The sequence below is a fragment of the Phoxinus phoxinus genome, assembly GCF_949152265.1.
Source record: "Phoxinus phoxinus genome assembly, chromosome: 15".
NCBI classification, from domain to species: Eukaryota; Metazoa; Chordata; class Actinopteri; order Cypriniformes; family Leuciscidae; genus Phoxinus; species Phoxinus phoxinus.
The window spans coordinates 16,358,547-16,381,570 of record NC_136890.1 but is presented as its reverse complement, the minus strand read 5'-3'; the positions used below and the strand labels follow the sequence as shown (position 1 = coordinate 16,381,570).

Sequence of the window (23,024 nt, the reverse complement as noted above, 5' to 3'; positions counted from 1 at the left end):
AACTGACAGGGTTCCCTGCATAGTTTACAGCATTAGTAAAAATGTACATGTACTGTACCTGACTTATATTCAAATGAATCGTTATCAAACTGAAATTAAATTGAATTACACGCATGTGAACTGGAATTGAATCGAATTGTGACAGCCATACACACACATTAGAAGCACATGGGTATGAGGCATCTCTGATCTAAAGCAGCAAGTAGGCAGGCTATGACAGGGATGGCCAAAGGTTAATTGCAGCCTCCCTCGCACACAGACGCCGACACACACATGCGGCATCATCAGGGTTGTGACTTTGAGGTGTGGATCGAGCAGAGCATCACTCATAACCTCATTATTCTCTCAACCGGCATCCCACACAGCGCCTCCTCTCTCCGAAACACTCCCAACAGGAGCTAACGCCTAACAAGGCAGAAGAATGGAGATGGAGAGCGGGAAAGGGGAGGGAGTGAACAGCTAGCATGGCGGGGGGGTGTTTGCACTCGTGCAGGGGCGTTTGATGGTCGGGCGGAAGCAGAGATCATGAGCGCTCCATATGAGGCTCTCTGCAGGTCACGTCTCCCCACATACGCACACATACATGCGCACACAAGGGCAGGTTTGGTGGGCCTGCAGGAGAGCTTTCCCCCGCTGGCCCTGTTTACAGTGAGTGAGGCAGGGGCTCTGGGCCGCCCGTCTTTCAGGTGCATGATTAAATGAGTGGCACCCGCAGTAGTGAAACAATTAGAATTTCTGCCTCATTATCATGGTAATCTTATCAGTGGGATAATGAGGTATTAATGGATATTTAATGTGTATCTCATAACCCAATCCCTCGGAGAAAACACATAAGGAAATCGCTGTAAATTCACTTAATGATGGAAAAGTCCCCCAACGCCATATTCCGAGGAATGAAAAATGGAGGATGCAAATGAGAAGGAACCAAGGTCAATAAGACTGCAGGGACTGTGTGAATGTCAGAGAGAGGGAGGCGAGAAAGAGAGAGAACATGGAAGACAAGGGAACAGAGTGAAAAGAAGGGGTGGAGGGAGTGAGTTGACTGAAAGACAGAAGGAGAAAGAGATGAAGAGAGAGATGGAATGTGATCGGATGAAATGAGAAGCAGTTTGCGGTTGTTCTGAACATCACTCTGTACATACAAATTTTGAGTAAAAACCCTTAACCCTAACCCTATAGTTGTATCACAATCCAGGAAAGCATGGACTAAATAAGACTAAATTAATTTAGCCAACACTGAGAGATGGAACAAATACATGACCCTCATTTTGAATATTGGATTAAAATGTTGTATAAATGTGCATTTTTGCATTTATTTATACATGTGTGTATATGTATATGTATATATATATATATATATATATATATATATATATATATATATATATATATATATATATATATATATATAGCTAAATGGCACATGCACATGATTTGTTACAAGGACTACAATAGTAAAACCTCAAATATAATTACAGTAACACAATCTATTGTAATTACTATGGAACTACTAAAGGGGACTAACAGACACACTAAAGTTCACACTATAGCTCCTTAATTGAGAAGTGCAAATATACAGCTAACCACAAGGTGGCAGTAATGGGTCTGGCTAATATGCTAAAAATAACCTTTTCTCAATGTAAAAAGTGTAATTTGCACTTGAATCATAAACAAAGTGTAAGGAAACTATTACTATTTATGGTTACATTAACTTAATATGATCTATATGAACTAGTGTACTATAAAGTGCATAGCCTAATGACTGTAGCCATGACTGTGAGATCTCCTGAAATAAACTCATACCTGCTATCTCCTGCAGTCGGTCCTCATCCATGTTGGGATCGAAATCACTGCCCAGGACGTCAGTACTCCAAGTCTCACTGACCGTCTCAGAAATGTCTCGATCATCTGTCAGGCCCATCATGTCCCGAATCTCAAACTTGCGCAGTTTATCGTCCAAATTATCCTGTGTAGTGGCTACATAACGGACAACCCAGAGTAATAATCGAGCTTTGCAACTTTAACTAAAAAGCTCTTGTGAAGTTTGTTGCTGGAATTTTTTTTGGGTGAAATGCTTTAAAACACAAATTCACCTTGTTCATGTTCCAGTAGTTGTAAGGCCTCTGCACCATTACTACCAGATGGCCCGGGTCCTCCTTCTGACACAGACTCCACCTCCAAGTCCAAAGAAGAAACTGAATTGGAGCGGTTAGACGGGCCTACAGACAGACCACAATTATTCAGATTCACTAACATACTACTAGTATTCAGATACTTAGTTTAATCCAGTTCTTGCAACAAAAGTTCTAACAAAACAAAAAAAGCACTTATAAAATAACAGAAGGTCTATAAACTAATGTTTATAAAGCGTATATAAAATAAAATAAAATAAAATAAAATTAGACTGCTATATTTCTTTCTCACAAATTTCTCTTACTAAGACCATAGGAAAGAAAAGAAAATGCCAGGTGGATATGGAAGAGTTCATGTACAAGAGAACCATCTGCTGGTTGTCTGGTGAAAACACACCCTCAGAAATGCCCTCCAGGTTGTCACTGCAAAGTGAGAAGCGCAGCGTTTTGTCAGGCTTGCCGTGCAGTTTGTTGTCGTCGGCAGGGGCATCTCCTTGTCCACCATCTCCAAGATTCAGAGTCAGAACCTGCGGACATAGACACAGCAGTCACATACCAATATCACTATCTATATAAATCACCCGTGCTTGTTAACTACAATACCATTTGACCATCACAGCATATGGCATAATGACTATAGCTTCAGACCTCGTTTTCTGACATCATCCCAGGTACAGTCTGTTGTGAGGATCCGAACGAGATGACCAGCACTTCCTCAGGCGTGACCTCCTGCAGAGACTCCTGGGAGCTAGCTTCAATCTCACCCTCCTGGGCCATGTTGGATCGGCTTCGGCTGCGAGAGCCTGCTGGGTGGGGAAGAAGGGGAATGGAGACAAACTGTTAGGGTTAGAGGAATGCAAAGCGGCTAAAACTGTTAGCAGAAGCCTAACAAAAACACGATGAAAGCCTGCATGAGCATTAGCACTGACAAATGCTCAAAAACAGCTTTAAATGCAACAAGAACACATGCGAGTGAACAAACTGTTCTGATAACTGTGCCAATATAGTGATGTTCCATACTGCTTAGACAACTTGGAATGTCACTTTTTTTTAAGACTTTTTGTACAGAATCCGTCTTAAAATTTGAATGGTAACTGGATAACAAATCAAATGAAGAAAACAGCTGGAATACGGTGGAAAAAGTTGCAGGTAGGCTACATCTTACAAAATGTATGACGTTCATAAACAGTTTTGCTTGTCTGGGCAACTACAACTACATTTATATTGCTAGGGGCAAGTATTGCAGTCCAGATGTGTTACAGCGGAAGTGAATTGTACAGCAGGGACACACACGGCAGACACAGGCTCTGTTTACACCTGGTATTTAGATGCGGTTTGGTCAATCGGATCACAAGTAGAAGAGGCAGACGCATACCGGTTTACGCCTGGTGTTTGAATCCGTCTCTTTTGTCCACTTTCAACCACTTACCTCCTGATTTCTTCAATGGGAGGGTCTTTGGTCAGGTAAATGTATGGGGGTTTTTTCCAGATCTTTCGATCTAATGGACAAAATAAGCATGCGCAATTTACATATGAACGCGAAAAACATACGGAAACCGATCAACCAAAACGCATCTTAATACCAGGTGTAAACAGGGCCATAGTGAGCGGACGGAGGTAATTGTACATGTCGTTCACGGCAGAGCGACAGTGTTACCCACCAAACGGGGTTACTAAGGGTATATGAGCGGACAGGGCAGTGGCAGAGGGCTCCCAACACGTTATGGCTGCCAACTGTTGTCCTGATGATCATTGGCAGCAAGGTAAGAAAAAAAGGTGGAAGAGACAGAAGGGGGAAATCAGAGAGTTGGTGGATAAGATCAAATTTGTAAAAGATCAGTAAATGAGTGTAAGAACAAACACTAGTAAATTAACATAAGACCATCAACTAATGTCCTTGTCTTGTGGGTTGAACAGAAGAGATATTAGCTCTGTTCCAGCATGTTTATGACTCTTAAGCCTCATATGCTCGTGACTGATTTGAATAAATTTTGAACAGGTTAGAATATTGCTACGGTAACAGTGCTATGCTCCATGCTGAATTATTATTATTTATTTTTTCTTATTGAATGAAATACATTTAAATTATTTTAAATCCAACTTTTCTCAATATTTTTCTTAATATTTTTTTTTTCTCTGAGCTTATTTTGAGATTGCCTTCTCTGTGAAGATTGCATGGGATTATGACTCAAAAAATATTATTATTATAAAATAACAAATAATTATTAATGATATTATTTGTTACAGAAACCCAAGTGTGTATCATTATAAAAACTGTATTATTAATAATACTTTTATTATACCACTTAATTTATTACCGGGGGAAAAAAACAAGTGTGTATCTTCCTACAACAAACGGTCATAGGAAACAACCAGTTTAAGATTTAAGTTTCACATCTTTAAATACACAAAACTTGCTTTCAATATGAACATCACTGAAAGTAATCAGTATAGTTACAGAGTCAGATGTTGATACAGTAAGCTATCTGACTGATTCAGTAGGTTCATTAAGTGAAATAATTCATAATTCAAATAAAGAACCAGCTCAAAAGAGTCATTTATTCTTGAATCAGATTACAGTGGGCTGCATTTTCTGCAATCAGAGGGTTAGTCTCCAAAACATTTGCAGCAACCAACATGCAGTAAAGTTAATGTAGAAGGAATACCAATGGGGAGTCTGTTCTTCTTGTTGGCGGGTGTGGTAGCTGGAGAGAGCTGGGGCGTGTTAGAGGGCGTGAGCTCCAGGCTGTTGCTCTTTGTGGTGCGGGACTGAGGAACATTGGCTAGTATGGTTTCCAGAGCCAGGTGGTCTTCTTCTCTGAGCTGATCGCCTGCAGTGACACTACGCACAAAGTCCACCTGAACACAGAAATGAGGTTTAACACACTTTTTTGCTTTGCTTTGGTACAAACATACTATCAAGCAATCGCTGTAAATTGCTATACGATAATTTCTTTGTCAATTTCCTCTCAAATAAGGCCTACAAAGATGTACTGGGAGCTTTCTTTATGTCTTCAAGTAATTTTTTAACTCACTCTTAATCAGTGCTGGTAATTAATGCAGGTGGGCCTCATTATTCAGCTATCATCATTAGTGAATTTCAAACAGTGAGTCTAATGCAATAACAACATAGGAGTCGGGCTAATTGGCTCTGTAAATGACAGTGTGATGATGAACATCTTGCTGCTCATGCTGAGAAGAAAACCAGGGAAATGGAGGGTTTATTGGCTCGTGGCAGGGTTGGGCAGGAAGAGTTAGAGCATTGTGACTGTAAAGGTATGCAGCATGACTGTTACTGCTGTATTGACGCGATGTTACGGGTTTGAGCCTGTCTACTTCACCTTCTTTTAAACCAACAGAACAACTCAAATTTCATTGATCTGAGTCTCATGTAAGAGTAGAGTAAAGTACTGTGATATGTTTTGATTAGGGCTGTCAAATTAATTTAAAAAAGTGATGCATTTGAAATTAATTACATGACACTGTGATTAATTAAATTAACAGCACATTATTGCACATCAATATTACGTCAAAAGCTCTGAAAAGAAGAAAATTCAATGCTTTACTAATCTGCTACAATAATCTAATATCTTTGGCTTTAAAGGTCCATCAATTATTTGATTTATTTCCATATCATTATTATAAGCTAGTCACACAGGCCTACTTGTCCACAGCAATCCTTAGCGTAAATGTTTTTGTGCGCTTTACATGCAGGTCAGGGGACATGATTAATGCATTCATTTTGGGATCACATTATTTTACTATAATTGTATCAAATTAAAATCCCCTGTCATCATGCAATTAAGGTGGACTAGTTTGTGAATATGACAATATTTAGATTACATTATCTATGTCTGCTAACCAAAAAAAGATTCATTTGAACAGAGCTGTTAAGAAAATATTCAAACCTTTTTTTTTGAAGCCAAGAATATTAGCCAAGAAAAGGATGTGAAACTGCATAAGTCTCATACAAGTCATAGTGCAACATGTTACAAAACTGCAGACCATATTTCAGAGGGATATCATTTCATTGAAAACATGTGAACAGCCCATTTAGCTCATTTGTACTTTTGACGATGAAACCATAAAAGTCAGCTGACGTTAACTTCCTTCCACACGTCTCTTTCTGCATTACATACCAGAGCTAAAAGCTGATTATGAGTCATGAAAACCACGGTCCGTGAAAGGCCCTCCAGTAAGTTCATTGACGACATGGGTGGGGTCTCGACAGCTCTTCCACCAATGACGACATCCAAAAAGGCAGCAACACACGTCTGAAAAGACCAAAAAGCAAACTTCAATGAGTCAATCACAATAAAAGACTTGGAACATTTTCTGATTATGTTTGGAATAGTGTACTAGCATGGCACTACTCTTACTCTTTGTGTAACATTCACACTGTATACTGTGTGCATTACGTTAATCTTCTGTATGTATGGAATATCCAGATGACATTTGCAAACTTTGAAATAGGCCATATTCATTTTGGTGGTCTAATCATATTGAGAATTATGAAATTTCCCTGGTGTTGGTTTCGACTACTGAAATGTATTGTGACCCTATTATAATGTAAACTACCCAAGATGAAATACGATAAATGGATGTAGTTTCAGAATCAGAGACAAGGAATCTTTATAATTGTGGGATTCTTACCTTATCAAACTTTAATAAACTGCTTTTACGTCGCGGATCTCCATCATCTGCATCAGACATGGCTAATTGTTGCAATAACTGCCCCACCTAAATCATCAAAATAGATTTTATTTTTCCAAATACATTCATAACACAGACAGACAGGAATAACACTAAATGTCTTTGTTAGAACAAGCATTTTATTCTAGAAAAAAAAAAAAACTTAATGCAGTGTTTCTTGCACTGTCGCTGAATCTACAGCCTCACGGCAAAATAAATAAATAAATAAATTCTCCTAGTCAGTAAGATTTATTGTGTTTTTGAAAGGAGTCTCTAATGCTCACCACAGCTGCATTTATTTGATCAAAAGTACAGTAATAACAGTAACATTGTAAAATATGATTATAATACTGTAAATATGTTAGTGTGCTTTTATACCATATATCTAAATATATCTAAAAAAGTGGGAATTATTATCTGTAATACTGTTACACTGTCAGCATTATAACTAACTAATGGCAGTCAAAGTAATTAGTACATTAAAGTTGTTTTGTAATATACTGATAATGATGCAACACTATTATCCTCTACCTGCATGAGGTTGAAACGAGCCACCTCATTGATGGGTGCATCTGAGATGATGCCGTACTGTTCAGGGTTGACAATGGCTGGACAGATGAAGCAGGTGAGCAGCAAGTCGGTGCACATCGTCCTCACCTCCCCGACCTCTAACCTCTCCACCCGTGCCAGCGTCTTATACATCTGAGACACAATCCAACGCAGACTCTGTGGGAAGCAGTAGGTGTTCTGCTTCAGGTAGCCGATAAAGGTATTGACCAGGGTCACGAGCTTGGCCTCATTGGCCTCCACCTCTGCCTGAACTTTTCTGCGGTACTCATCTGTGCCTTTCTCCCCAAACAGGCGCTCCTGCTGGGTCGGGGTAAAGCGCTCTATCAGTTTGGCCGGATCTGTCTCTAGATGGTCCTCGTCCTCCACCAGCAGTTGCATGATGGGCTCGTGAAGGGTTGCAGTGAGAAAAAGCTTAGCAGAATACAGGCCCTCGGAGAAGAGTTTGAAGAGGATGCTGAAGGCACACGTGCCTCGCCGTAACAGGCGGCGAGGGTTGTCACTCTCCTTTAGTTCAAATTCCACCAAATAACGCAGCACCTGTTCAGAGTAGGACAGCACAAAGAGAGTTACCTGTTATAAGTATCAAACAAACAAAAAAATATATATACATACTATAATAAAAATAAGGGCTAATGACTAGTACAAAGAAACAAATTGTATTAACTTCAACTAAAAGTGCTTTGGTACACCTACAGATTTATATCACTACACACATCCAATGTACCTGCAGCAGGTAGCTTTCATCCTCTTGCATGATGCAGTTGCCATAGAGTGAGGTGAAGACTGTGTGTATGACCCCCTGCGTGTGCTCATGACTGAGTCTCTCTCCTGCCACCAGACAGGATGCCACCAATCGTGGGTTCTCCCTCAACCGGCCCAAGAACTCCCCGTAGATGCTCTCCTGAAAGCCCAGTGTCTTATAACCATCCACAAACTGTGTGTCCTCCAGAAACTTGGCATGCTGACAGCATTCCGCAGGAGAAGCCTCCACACTGGAAAGGAGAGAGACACATTCAGACAAGTGGATCGCAGAAAACCATGCAATTAAATCTGATCACCCTGGAGATGCATTGGAATGAATGTGCAAATGCATTTCAGATAAAGAAATATCTAGATACTATCTGCTGGTTGGTTAAAACAACCATTCAAAATATCCCCATTGAAGATTTACAAAATCCTCACTGAAAAGGGGCCACCCTGAACTACCTTGAATGTTGGACTTACTAGCATCCAAGACTACAGATTTAATCATTTGATAGTGTGCTGCAATGTACTATAGATGATGGAAGTGCTGGGCGGTATGACCAAAAATCTGTACCACTTTTTTTTTTAATCACAGACCCAAACCAGGAAATCCCTAATGATTTAAAACAAGACAAAATAAGCCAGGCCTCAACGTTAAGGATTATTTCTACTGGTTACATTTTTTACTTGCCGTGTCAAAATGTTCACTGGACCCACCACAAAAATAAATAACTAATAATATATATAATACTTATTGTTTTCATTGTGTTTGAACCATGCAACCTTAATAAATAAAGGTAAAACACCAAATTGCATATGCTAGTGAAATTTCACAATTCCAATTTTGATACCACACCAAAACCTACTAGCCTGCCCTAACAAATATACTTTGTGTGTCTGGAACATTCATCATTTATTTTTTTCCAAACTAGGGCTTTGACTTTTGCCCAAAAATCATATTCGAAGTTTGTTTGTTTATTAATATTCTAATGTATTTTAATATTTATTAATAATATTTTGTTCTGTCCACCAGAGGGCAGTGTATCAGTCAATGTCAATAGGTAGGCAATGAAATGATGTTTTCAGAAGAAAAACACACTGTCATGACTGTTTTTTTTATATATATATATATATATAAAAATCAGACCCTGGATTAAACACAAACAGTATGCTTTCGACACTGTTCTTATCAAAAATAAATAAATCGCGGCGATTGTTTTGGTATACAAAATAGGCGCTAACCAGGATGCTAACGTCACCTACAGGAGCCCAGATGACTAATAATAGCCTTGCTAATGAGCTTGCGAACCAGGCGTGAAAAAAACTAAGTTTACAAGCAAACATATTTACAAAAAAATAATGCCCATAACAGGTTAGAATTAGGGATGCAAATTATCGATTAATTCATTAATCATTAATTGATTGACCTTATCGATCGATTAACGATTAACTGATAAGCGGCTATTTTCCTGAGAATGTACATTTCTCACGGTATCAATAATGTCTTTAACATAAAAAGCAAATATTGCTTATATACTGAACAAAAATGCATGTTATATTGTTCAAATGATGTTTTCTTGTAACAATTGGGATACGGTACAGAATGGCATTTATGTAGTTTAACAAAATAAATTATGCCCAGAAAATTAAAATACATAAAAAATAATTGTGCACTGGCTCACCTGTTGCAAACATTAAGCAACATAAAATAAATGTTAAATAAAAATCTATATGGGTAGGCTTAGCCTAAACTATATTAAGTCAACATATAATAATCTATCTGGTAAACTACTTGAAAAACTTGAAACATTAGCAGCAGCACTTATTGATGCTTGGTCAATTATGCGTCTGCTGCAGTGCATATGGCCAACAGCTTGACAGGGTTTGTTTAAAACGCTATCTTACTCACCAAATGAATGAGAATGGCTTTTAATCCAAATAAAGGGCTAGTAGGATTGTAAAATGTTTCGATGTGAATGATAATTAAATTAAATTAATTATTTAATAATCAAATATAACGACTAATAATACAACGTGTCACCAACGCCGCCTCAGATGCGTGCTTGCAGTGTGTTACGTTAGACGTGCACTGAAACGCACTGAAAACGGCAACTAAACCCAATGAATTCACAACGATTTAATAAAATAGTGTTCTGATGTTATGTAATATGACAGTCCCAAATTAATCATCGTTATTATTAGTCGTGCATTGCTGCTTGAGTGGCGTGCGCTCAATGAATAACCGTTGAGCACTTTGCTAGCGTGTTATTCAACTCAAAGAAGCGCAACCTATATGAGATTAGTCAGATATATACAAAATAAACATTATATTACAAATTATATCTGCACAAAATGACGTGAAATGCACAAGTGAACTTGAGTTACGTGCCATTCAGAATGACTCATGTTGTGGACGCGCTCTTCCTGGAACAACGCGACACGGCAACTAAACCCAAATACTTCACAATGTTTTATTACACTATTGTTCTCTTTATAAAGTTATGTAATATGACAGTCCCAATAGTCATTATTAGCCGTGCATTGCCGTTTGAGCTGCGCGCGCTAAAGATCACGCTTCAACAATTCTTAACCAAATGCATCCAATATGAGATAAATCAGATATAGATAGGCGTACACATAATAAACTATTACAACTTACATTTGCACAAAACAAAAGGCTGCGAATGCACACAAAAACTAGTCATGATGAAGGTGTAAAATAGTCCCAAACGCGGTTGAGCAGCACGCACGCGCATGAACCTGCTTAATCGATGATCGATAAGTTTGATCGATTAATGTATTATCGACAATTAATCGATCGTCGATTAATCGTTTGCATCCCTAGTTAGAATATTAAAGGCTGCCTAATATTTGTTCGAATATCATTCTTTTTTTTAAATATTCGAATTATATTAGAATAATGAAGTTCGGAGTCAGAGCCCTATTCCGAAACCGTATGAGTTTGAGTAAAAGATGACAAAACTTTTTCTAACTAAGTCTAAAATGATGAAAGACATAAAAGAAAGTATTAGTCAATCAAATGTCAGAACTTGCCAAGCCAGAACACTCATTTGGCTCTTTCCCCAGCCACCAACCACTGAGATAATCTGCAATGTGATCTTAGTGATTCTTCCAGTTCAGTTAATCAGGTAATGAGTCATGAAAGAAAATCACAAGGAGAGTCCTATTTTTACTGGTCTGGAGTGCACAGTGCAGTCACCTGGTTAGGATGAGGCGGTCGAGGTTGATCCTTTGTTGTTTGGCAATCCAGGCTGCGCGGTAGAGCCTCTCTGCGGTCTTTAGCACTTCATTGTTGAGGCGCTGGATGAGCTGCTTCTCTGATGCCACGTACAGCCGTTCCTGCTTCAGGTGGTGGGCCAGAGTGTGAATGTCTGGCTTCACCATCGTTCAGCTCAGCCACGGCGCTGCAGATAGACAGCAAAACAAGTAAAGTAGTAGTATTGCAAGAATTATGTCAACAGAATATGAATGTAAACACTAATATAAATTCAATACAAGATGGTCAAACTATGAGTAACAAATCTGAGCATATACCATGTATAGCAGAGTATAAACCAAACCATGCTATAACAGAATATTTATAATGTATTAGGCTACTCTTTTGAGTCTTTTGTTAACGTAATGTAAAGCTGTTTTTGATCTGATGACAGATTTCGAATTCATGTAATAAATAATCATACCTTGTAGTTTGCATACATCAAGTCTCAAAAAAAAAAAAATGAGATTAAGAACTTTTCATTTATGAACATTACTTCACTAAGCAATGGGAAAAATAAGTTATGCATCAATGTATTTTTTGGGACACATTTTGAGTTACCATGATAAAAAATATATACTTTTTTGATTTTACCACCCACCCTGATGGGAAACTGACATAAACTTGAGGAACTGTTTTCAAAAGGGGTTCAGAGACAATAGTGATCAAAACACAATAGACTTCAGTTGGAGCAGATGCCATAATTAATTAGACATGAAAAAAAAAAAAAAGTCTGTGAGTGACAGAAGAACAGTCAGTCTAGTACAGTTATTCTAGTCAACTGAATGAGATTTGTCTGTTGTTCAAGACAAAATACATCAAGTTGACTAGAATAAATCTACTATACATTTTGCATTGACCCGGATAAAAGTTGCTACAGACAGTTCTCCAAAATTGTGGTTGTGTATTAGGTTCAAATGTAATGTGACGTCTAATTTTCAACTGTGTTTAACAGTTTGGAGGTTTTTTGTAAACTATAAATTTGGTCACACTTTAGTTTAGGGTCCAATTCTCACTATTACCTAGTTGCTTATTAGCATGCATATTACTAGGATATTGGCTGTTTATTAGTACTTATAAATCACATATCAATGCCATATTCTGCATCCCTTAATCTTACCCAATACCTAAACTTAACAACTACCTCACTAACTATTAATAAACAGTAATTAGGAGTTTAAGGCAAACGTCATAGTTAATTGGGAGTATTGGACTCTAATTAAAAATGTGACCAAACATTTGTATAAAGAGCTAGGCTATGAAAATGTATGCAAGTATGATGGACAGGACATTTTCATTAACATCAAATACAGCTATTTTGGCCAAGGTTCTCAGGCCGAACAATAGGGATTTTTTTTTCCTGTTGGCTCAATTGTTCACATTTATACTTGTACTGACAAAAACACATTTATATTTTTCACTAAACATTGTTTACTTGCCAATTCTGGTGTGGATCTGTCACACACTAGGACTGGGTGATATGAAAAAAAAAAAATCATATCTCTGTATTTTTTGGCTGAATGGAGATGCACGGGACATATCCCTGTATATTTTCTACTTCTATTCGGATGATATAACATATAAGGCATCAGGCATGTCTCATGTTTTGGTCAATTTGGATTATGCACTTTCCCTGCAGCAGCTCACTCCGTGTCCTCTGCAATTTTTCAAATGCGCTCGTATAATCAAACTATTGTATATCGATATAAACTGTGTTGCCTCATCCTATACCATTTATAAAAAATATATTGATATATCATACAAACTTAATATACTGCCCATCTATGTCAAAGCGGTCATCATCACAGTAAATCAGAATGGAATAAGAGGTATAATTACTTCTGGGAAGTAAGCAGAAGTATTTATCCCGCAGCAGGTTTAGTTCCTTTGGAGTGTAGTGTCACTACAACAACTAACCCTAACTTGTCCCAACAAGGATTCAGTAATAAACCCCCATTATAACAGCAGGACCGCACAACTCAATATTACACATACCTTATAGGACAAAAGCACGTGAGGCCTATTATGAAAAGTAAAATCACTAGAGATAAAGTCAATAAACAGAGCTGCTGAATAGCTCAAATCCAACTGTGTAAGACAAACAATCAGGCTTAAACAGGAAGACTGCTCTATTTCCTCTGAGACAGGAGAGAATAGAGCAATTTTCGTAAAGGGAACTTATGAGACTATAAACACGGGCATACAGCATAAGAAAATTGCACAAATTTTATAAGGTCCAAAGGGCATGCTGAAGTAAAGCATTTTTTAATTACTTCACCTTTTTAACCCAGAGTCAGCACACAGCAATGGCAACTACGCACTTAGCTCCGATGCGTTTCATTTAACCCCATGAAACTGCCGTAAAAAGAAGCAAGGCATGAAATGCATCATTTCTGCTTATTGGTTTTGTGTGCAAAACTGATGCCATGCACAAACTCTGCCATAATCTTTGACCAAAATCATTCTATTGGCACGCTAATGCAGCTTAAGGACTTTACAACAGTTAAATCCATTAATAATCCATTGTTAAATCATGCACTAACATAATGACTAACAATGCAAAGACCACATTAAATGCTGTCTTTTAGACAGTATTCTTCACCAGTCATCACAGCCTGAACACAAACTGTTCAGAAAAAAATGCCTTTTGATGATGCCTTTTGCATGCAATTTGCTTTTGGTCACCAATGTATTTTAGGGCCCAGTTCAAACTACATTTCTAATGTTACTGAAATACAAAATCCATCATATATACGTGAAAGATAATGTATCAAATATACGTGAAAGATAATGTACAGTCAGTTACCCTGCAAATTAGCTCAAAATAATACAGTGAAGGACCAATCAGAGTGAAGTGTTCCAGATCCATACAAAATAAATATGTAAATCAATCAGTTTGTTTCTGATAATTGAAAACAAGGTGATAAAATATAAATATTAAATCTAAAATAGATTTTCAGAACTAGATAAACAGAAATGTAGCCTTGGCAACTAACTGAAATAAATAGATAAAAAGTACTTGAATTACTAATATTTTTAATTCAATTTCAGTAAAGCTGAACAGAAAAAATTACTAAAGCACATAACAAAATTTGGTAAGATTTTACAATAAGGTCTCATTTGTTAACATTAGTTAATGCATTAAACAACAATACATTAACAAAGTTTAATAAATGCTGTAAAAATATTTTGCGTGTTGTTAAAGTTAGTAAATAACAACATTCAACATTTATGTTAGTTCACAGTGCATTAACTAATTTAAACGAATAAAAATTATGATCTTAAAAATGTAATAGTAGATTTTGAGATTACCTGCCAGACACTTTGTTTTCTGAATGGCAAAAAATCAAAATGTAAATCACATTAGTCGCCTTCGCTTTCTCACAAAGTGGAGGGATGTAGACAAACAGAAAGCACATGCAAACATTCAAACAAGAGAAAATGCAGAAAATTCTAATAATTTCATGGACCGTTCCTGAGGCACAAAAAGGTCTTTGTAAAGCACAGTTACACAGGAGAACGTGGGATGAAGAGCAGCCCCGAGATGCCCTCGATTGAGCCGGGCCCCTGCGCATCCGTATAGCAGCCCACAAATACACCGAGCGGAATATCAGTACATCCGCGGAGGCCTCTTGTTCCACTCACTCCTGAATCAGCTCAACCTCTTGTCATCCTGCTAAATAAAGCACATCACTGTGCTCACTGTGTTTTGTGGTTGAATGCAGAGGTATGTGAAGATTTAGCCTTGGGGGCAGAGGAAAAGGCCACCCATTCACTTACTTTCTACTTCTATTCTGAGAAAGTTTAAGGTAGCTGTAAAGGCTTTTGTGCTTCACTGTAAGTGTCAATAGGCTTATAAATAGCAAAGGCATGTGCTATGTTACACTGAGTAAGCATTAAATAAGCTTACCAAAGAAAAACTATGAAACAAAGCAAACAACTAGGTCTACTTTTCTAAAGATCTAAACTTAGCTTAGTTGGCCATATGGTATCAGACTGTAATAGCAAGATACTTTTATGTTAGGGATGCATAACGATTAATCGCAATTAATCGTTTGCAGAATAAAAGTTATTGTTTACATAGTATATGTGTGTGTACTGTGTATAATAATTATATATTTATAAATACACACACATGCATGTATATATTTAAAAAATATTTCCATGTTTATATACATTTTTATATTTAAATATAAATTATATTATATATAATTATAAATACTTCATATATATAAAAAAAAAAATTCTTAAAATTATACATGCATGTTTGTATATTTATATATACATAATTATTATACACAGTACACACACATAAATTATGTAAACAATAACTTTTATTCTGCAAACGATTAATTGCGATTAATCGTTATGCATCCCTATTTTATGTACATTAAGATTTTTCTTTTTAAGAAATTAATAAAGACCTTACACATAGGCCTATTTATAAATGTTAACTTATAAAATAATTATACGAGTTCGCTTTAGCTCGGTTTGCTTTTCCAATGCAGTTAGTACCGCTTCAAAGTGGGTGGGATTATAGACTGATCGTTTTAGTTTATCCGCTCCTCGGCAACCAACGAGAGGAACGTCTGCTCTTCGTAAAGGGGCCACGATTCAGCCTTTTCTTCAAGCAAGTCAAGCAAGTAGTTTAAAAATAATGTTTTATTTAAACCTCTTTAAGGCTATTTAAATCTAGCGGGTTTGGTGTCTCGTGTCGCAAATACAATGACGCTGGTAGTGACGATTCTGTCTGACCGATCAGTGATCTACAGTGTTTTCACGTCACATTTTAGTATCGGTACGGTACGCTTGGAACCTCAACAGAGGCGGTACCATTTAAAGCGTGCATGCCGTACCGTACCATGCAGTGGAAAAGCGCCATTAGATAGCAAGATGCATCATTAAAATAAATTGTATCTCTATTTTGAACTATGTTTTGAAGACAGTAATGGCATCTCTTATTTATATTTCTTTATTAAAGGGATAGTTTACCTTAAAATGTTAATTAAGTCATAAATAACATTGTTCTAATGCCGTACGCCCTTCTTTCTTTTATGGACCTCAGACAGAGAAGAAGGTATGGATTGTATTTCGTGTCACGTTTTTGTATCTTGATTTCTCACAATGTGTGTGCTTTTTCTGGGCGAGACAGAGTGAAATGTTGCGCTAATCGAGTGTCACGCATGTCGCACAACTGTGACCATCAGCCAAAGTCAGGATTTTTGTAAAATAATACATAAGTTACATATCGTATAGCTACCCTCACAACATTTGGAACATACGGCATGTGTCGCATGGGATTATTCTGTGATACTTTTGCATCTTTTTTTTTTTTTTTAAAAGCTCGATTCTGGGCGCTATTCAGTGGGACATTTAAACATAATAATAATAATAATAATTAAATCTCTTGTGATCCATAAAAGAAAGAATGGCATTAGAACAAAACCAGGGTGAGTAATTTAAATGTTACGGTAAACTATCCCTTTAAGATTGACTTTTACAACTCAATCATTTATTTTAAACCAGTAAAAAAAATATAGGCTATGTTTTTAATAATTATTTGATTCATTGAGCAAACTAAAGGTTTAAAAAAAAAAACTAAAAAAAACTAAAGGTTTCCAAATCTCTATCATCAAAAATGGTCACATTATTTTCATACTAAACATATTTTTAAAAAAAATCTGCAGCAATGCAGTGAAGGAAAGTACAAACTGGACCATAATAGGACCACAGAGAAATAAAAAGAGGCATTTTAACTAACATGCCGCTTTTCTTGCACTGCCAAATTTCTGGTACAGGAAGTTGAAGGAGCCGAGAACATTTTCTAGACACAGTTGCTCTTTTGATGATCAAAAAGATCAACAAAGCATTAATGGATCTATGAAAAATGGAAATGTTTCACATCTTACAAAAGGACAGGTTGAGATGAATAAGTTAGTATGCAGCAGTGTTTCCAACATCCCAGGGATGTTTGTCTGGTGGTAAGCATTAGGATAAGACATAGGCCTACTGCAATCCTCTGACTCAATGTCAGCAGCAATAAATTCACAAGCAACTCAAACCCAAAGATTAGTCTACTTACACTTTTTTTTCAGGTTTTGGACTGCAGCCGATGCTGTTTTTAGCAACACAGAGAAAGGCACACTTTCTAAAAGCATTGGGAACAGGAGGAAGGTCTTTTTTTCAGTTCCTCTGTTCTCAAGAGCAGCATTTGGATTAGAACTGACAGCATTTGATCAGGTAGAGCAGACTCACTCTGAGGAGGAATGGAGAGAGAGATGGATGCGGGCTTAGTGTATTCTTATGCAAGAGAACAAAATGTCAAAACGTATTCAAGAAAATATCCCAGGGGACTAAAGTAGGGATTTACAGATAACTTTTTTAAGGCAAAGTACAAATACCAATAAATTATTTTGGGGTACTTGCTGATATTTCAGTAAGATCAATTACAGTCCAATGCTGTTACAGTTACAGTTCACTAGGCTACAATTTTCTTGTGATTAAATGACTGATCTCGCTTTCATTTGAATGACGAGCATGTACGGATTGAGCAAGCCGACAGCACTCGGATGCGCGTGCACCCAGTACACTAACTTGGCATTAGACTTGGTGTCTACCTAGTCTAAAGACATCAACCTTTCTCAAAACTTGTTAAACTCAAACTGTACTTTTTATTTTTATTTTTTTTACTTTTGACAAAAATATCCTTTGAATATAATTGGTATGGTTACGTCCAGACAGGGAAGTAAGGATAAGAGCCACTTCTGTTTCATGCAACCTTCAATAATATTTTAGAATATTTAATAGAGCTGCAAAATTAATCACAATGAAACCACCGCACGCTATTTTGTCAAAGGCTGCGATTATTTTATGCGCAGCTTGTCAGTGCAGTGCGGCTGAGTAAATGCGGCTCCATCTGAACGCCAGAGGGCGCTCTCACGCAGACACGCCAAATATACCCCTCCGCAGAAGTACAATAACACACACCTCATCCCAGGAAATCCCTATCGGCGGGCCATCAATGCTGTAGCTGAATAAACAGAAGATTGAAACACTTTGATTGGTTAAACATGACTTATAAACACACAACTGCCTTATTCTGGTGTAAGAAGCCACATCATCTCACAGAAGGATGCTCAACTGTCGTTATGAAGTGAGTTTGGAGTAACAGCACGTTATTAAATGTTGTCTTTTGTTGGACAAGAGGTTCATAAATGCTTCTCATGTTTGGAAAGATGTTTGACGCGTGTTGCTTTTTCAAATACACATTATAAGTGACTCAAACTCACAGTGCTTTCAGATGGACCAGCGTTTACAGAGCCGTACATCAATGACAAGCTACGCATTAAAAAAAAATATTTTGTAACTTTTTTTTTTTAAATCACTTTTTATTATTAATGTGTCCTTGCTGATTAAAAGTATTTCTCCTTTATTACTAACTTTACTATCAGTAATAACTTTATTGGTAGTTTATGCGCAATAAATAATTTTATTATGTTTATGTATATATATATATATATATATATATATATATAAAGTAAACATAATAAAATTATTATTTTTGAGTACCTGAGCACCGGAAACGGAGTACACAGTTGTAACAATCCAAAGTTGTGAATGACAACAACAAAAAAAGAGAACATTTACATCAGTAATTGTATAAACACTGGTATTCAAAGTGCAACTCTCAGGTCAGGTTGGTGCCTTAACGAGGATCCGTTTTTCATTTCTTCTTCCTCTTTGCATCTGGTTGAATCAGTGCTCTCAGTGCCCTTAAAGCACAGTATTAAGGAGCTCTGTGGGATATGAATCACAGGCTGGATGCAACATTACGCACTTTCACACGTTTACTACAATGCACCAGACCAAACCACTCATGTGAGAAATGACCCACACATTCAGCAACGAATGCAGTCTGACTCTGCAATGGACAGTATTGTGGATGTAGTGACTGAGCAGATGAGAAATCCAGAGTGGAAGTATAACATTTTCAATGTCATGGCAATTACGAGCACAAAGAGACATCTAAGAAATGGAGGCAGCTAACGTGACTAGCAGGGGATGTGATGTGGAGTGGGATACTCTTTCGGTGGCCAAGCATCCCAACCACATTTCCATTTACAACTACATAAATGTGCACGCAAAGAGATAACACTTGGTCAGTGGAGCTCTACTGAAAGTCTTTTTAAGGTGTTCAGATCTGCATTTTTCCGCTTCTACTGGTATCAAACTGACCACTGAAAACCCCATAACCAAGCACAAAGTCTTTCTGAGAAATCTATTTCATTGCACCAGCCTGGTGTACATGAGTGTGGGAGTACTGTGCGGAAATGTCTCCAACCCAGGATGCTTTGCTCTCTTTAGAGAATGTGAAACAATATCTCTGTGGTTCACAGAAATAGTGTACCAAGCAAGTTTGAGTACCTTGGCAAGAATTCGGACTCGGAGATAAAATAACAACCACATGCGCAGTTTAGATGATCAGTGATCTTTGAGATTTCACAAAAAAGTCACCGGACATCAAGGATCTAAGAAACACCTGTGCATGCCATTACATGGAAACAAAATTACACCTCAGAAAAATTGACTGTTGCCAAAAACAGCATGCCTGCCAATAACCAAGTGACCAATCAAAACAAACAGAAGTTCACACACAGATGACATGAGCCTCCTGAGAATTACAGATTCAAGCGGCTCTCAGAAACAGTCATCAAACTTCTTGTGTTGTAGATAGAGAAGTTGTTGACAGATCTGAAAAATGTGGTCATGTACGGAAAGAGGAGGCCAACAAATGATTCCTCAAAAATAAAGAAATACAGCTAATATTCCACTCCCCTAAGACTGTTTAAAAGTTTTTCTGAAGTGGGCATTCATCAAGTCCATTTCACAATTTTTTCTTTATTTTAGCATACACCTGTCATAAAATCCAGTAAAAGTATTTAAATTATCATCAAGAAAATATATTTTGGAATAGATATAACGTAATACAATAAAGTTGCACCAATAACAAGACTATAGGCCTTACTGTTATTGCCTGTTAAAACTGGGGGGTTTTTTAGGCTCTGAAAAGCAATCAGTCATTTATTGGTTATCGGCCATATAAAATAATTATTCCATATCTGTATCTGCCAGAATTTCCAATAGGTGCATGATGCATCCTTATTTAAAGTAATCATAGACCTGCACGATTAATCGTTAAACGATCACAATCTCGATTCAAACACCCACCCAATCTTATTCCTACGATTCGGGATTGATCACAGCAAACATTCAAATATGCGTTGGTGCTGCCGCTGACCCAGAAAGAGCAGTTGTCATGTATAGGTATGAAAGAGCTTTTCAACCACACACATTATCATTATTTCTGTTTTACAATCATTCAAATTACACAGAAGTCCTGAGATAAAAGTTAATAGTTTGGAAATAAACACTGATGTCTATGGTAGCGATCAAAATAGAGTAAATTAACTTTAAAAAAGTAACTTAAGTTAAGTAGCCTAGTTCATCCAGGTATTTTTGGCCTACTCTTTTAGGAGTACTGTAAATTCTGACATAGCCTACTTCTTTTGCACTGTTTTTAGCCTACAATATAGGATGTTTTTTGCCTACAAATAGTAGGGAAGTAGCTGCAATTTTGGATGCAGCCGAAGTCTTTATGAGTAAAAAAAAATTGCTAAATATATATATTTTTTAATTAATTAAAAGACTCATTTTGTTAGAACCTCTAATAAATTACGTTATTTTGTTTAGTTGTCCATTCAACCCTCTACACTGCAAGTAAATCACTCCCGTATGTGACCACATTTCACGCTAGACGGCTAAAAAATTATTAGCCAATGGCTAGTAAATATACGATTTAACTCGCCTGTGAAGTTACAGGTAAAAAAAAAAAAAAGTTCAGCACATATCATTTATGCATCATAGTTTGGCTGAGACCGCCCTCTCTTGCTTTCTCTCACTCACTCAAAGTAAAGGGAGGGGTTTACATACGGCAAGTAAAGAGAATTGACGCACTAGATCCAAATGCAGGGCTCAACAATAAGGACTGCCCGACGGACAAGAGTTGACGAAACGGTCACTGTCCCAATCAGGCCAGTGATGCATTGCATCATACTGAAAGTTATTTGTGTGGAGAGCGCACTTACTGCATGACATACATGTGCTGGCGCCATCACTTGCATTGAACTTTAAATATTCCGTCATCTTTGGATGCAAACTGTAAAGGAAACTTTATTTCTGTAATCTCACAATAACCATAAACGTGTGCTTTTGTAAAATAATGAAAACAATTAGGATGCACTTTTTTTAGCCATCTTGGTTTCTGTCACAACACGAACTGAAACTCAGTGTATACTTGCCTCACAGACATGAGAATTATATAGAAAGTTTTAAATATCTAGGCTACTTTTAAATAAACCAATTCAAATGGAAAATAAATATTCTCAGATTAGATGAAACGGGCATATAGGCAGCTAGCCGTGTCCACTACTGAGGAGATGAGGAGTCAGCATTCATGACTTAGGCCTAATCTCTGCAGCCGAAAACACAGAAAACATTATCAATAAATTAATAAAATGTTTAGACAGTCTCTTTCTGTATTTCAAGACAAACTCATAATCATTAAGTTTGCTAATGCACTGTGGAAAGCTTTATGTGGGCGTTTGAGCGCTGATAGGCTATGTAATTTATAGGCAATTAAAGGCTCATTATTATGATATGCCTCATTAACATAAAAGCTTGATTAGTCAACTCTTCGATTAGCTAATGAACGACTAAAAGTCGACTAGAAAAATCTTTAGACAAGGGCGGCCCTAGATTCTCAATCTATCCAGAATCACGCAGCTCTAAGTCATTATAAATAAAAATAATTAGTTCTAGAAACATTGCACCAAACTGAAATAAACAACTGTTAAATCTCAGAAGAAGCTGAATCACATCCTAATATGTTTACAAGCACATGATGTTCATGAATTGTCAGTTTTTTCAGTTTTGCCAAATACCAACAGCAAGGCGCCAAGAAAAATATGCTAAGGGCCCCTCTGAAATTACTATATGTGTCAGTGCACTCTCTTTCTCACACATGATCACACACACACACACACACACACACACACACACACACACACACACACACACACACACACACACACACACACACACACACACACTCTGGAGCTTCACACTTCCTAACTCCTGACCTGCTGGAAACACATCCTGCTTGACCTCAGCATCACCTCAACAGTTTGTACATTGCCTCAGTCACATGACAGAAAACTGCAGCCTGTTAAAAATGTAAAACCTCCCATTAACGCTGAAATGGTTCATCAGGACATAGAACTTCAACATAAGGACATTTGGCAGAGGTAGGAGTAAATTGTCATCACAAAACATTCTTATTGAGCTTTCAAGAAAATAGTGAAAGAAGGTGTTGAGATAAGCCCCACTAAAATAGATAATGCATCAAAAAAAAACTCCAGTCTGCTACTCAAAGAGCACCACTAACCTAATGTCACAGCTTTGGCATGTGTTGAGGAGATGCAATGGGAGGAGATTCATACCCTCAATATGAGGCTACATAAGGACAGCCAAACAGTTGGGGGATGAACCAG

General features: G+C 37.3%; 1 protein-coding gene across 10 annotated transcripts in view; it reads right to left on the bottom strand.

Moving 5' to 3' along the window:
- The window catches only part of gapvd1 (GTPase activating protein and VPS9 domains 1), a 45,986-nt gene that overhangs the window by 15,332 nt on the left and 7,630 nt on the right, over positions 1 to 23,024 (bottom strand). For 4 of the 10 annotated variants that reach the window (XM_079637071.1, XM_079637073.1, XM_079637075.1 and 1 more), the window contains exons 2-12: positions 11,359 to 11,563; positions 8,119 to 8,386; positions 7,356 to 7,931; positions 6,786 to 6,872; positions 6,272 to 6,406; positions 4,799 to 4,991; positions 3,794 to 3,874; positions 2,781 to 2,935; positions 2,530 to 2,659; positions 2,094 to 2,219; positions 1,804 to 1,977 (exon numbers count right to left, since the gene is read on the bottom strand). In XM_079637071.1, the coding sequence (XP_079493197.1) occupies positions 1,804 to 1,977; positions 2,094 to 2,219; positions 2,530 to 2,659; positions 2,781 to 2,935; positions 3,794 to 3,874; positions 4,799 to 4,991; positions 6,272 to 6,406; positions 6,786 to 6,872; positions 7,356 to 7,931; positions 8,119 to 8,386; positions 11,359 to 11,543 (2,110 nt within the window). In that variant the 5' untranslated portion in view covers positions 11,544 to 11,563. Of the gene's footprint in view, positions 1 to 1,803; positions 1,978 to 2,093; positions 2,220 to 2,529; positions 2,660 to 2,780; positions 2,939 to 3,793; positions 3,875 to 4,798; positions 4,992 to 6,271; positions 6,407 to 6,785; positions 6,873 to 7,355; positions 7,932 to 8,118; positions 8,387 to 11,358; positions 11,564 to 23,024 lie in introns of all 10 variants that reach the window. The other 6 variants (XM_079637074.1, XM_079637077.1, XM_079637079.1 and 3 more) reach the window with 2 other exon arrangements.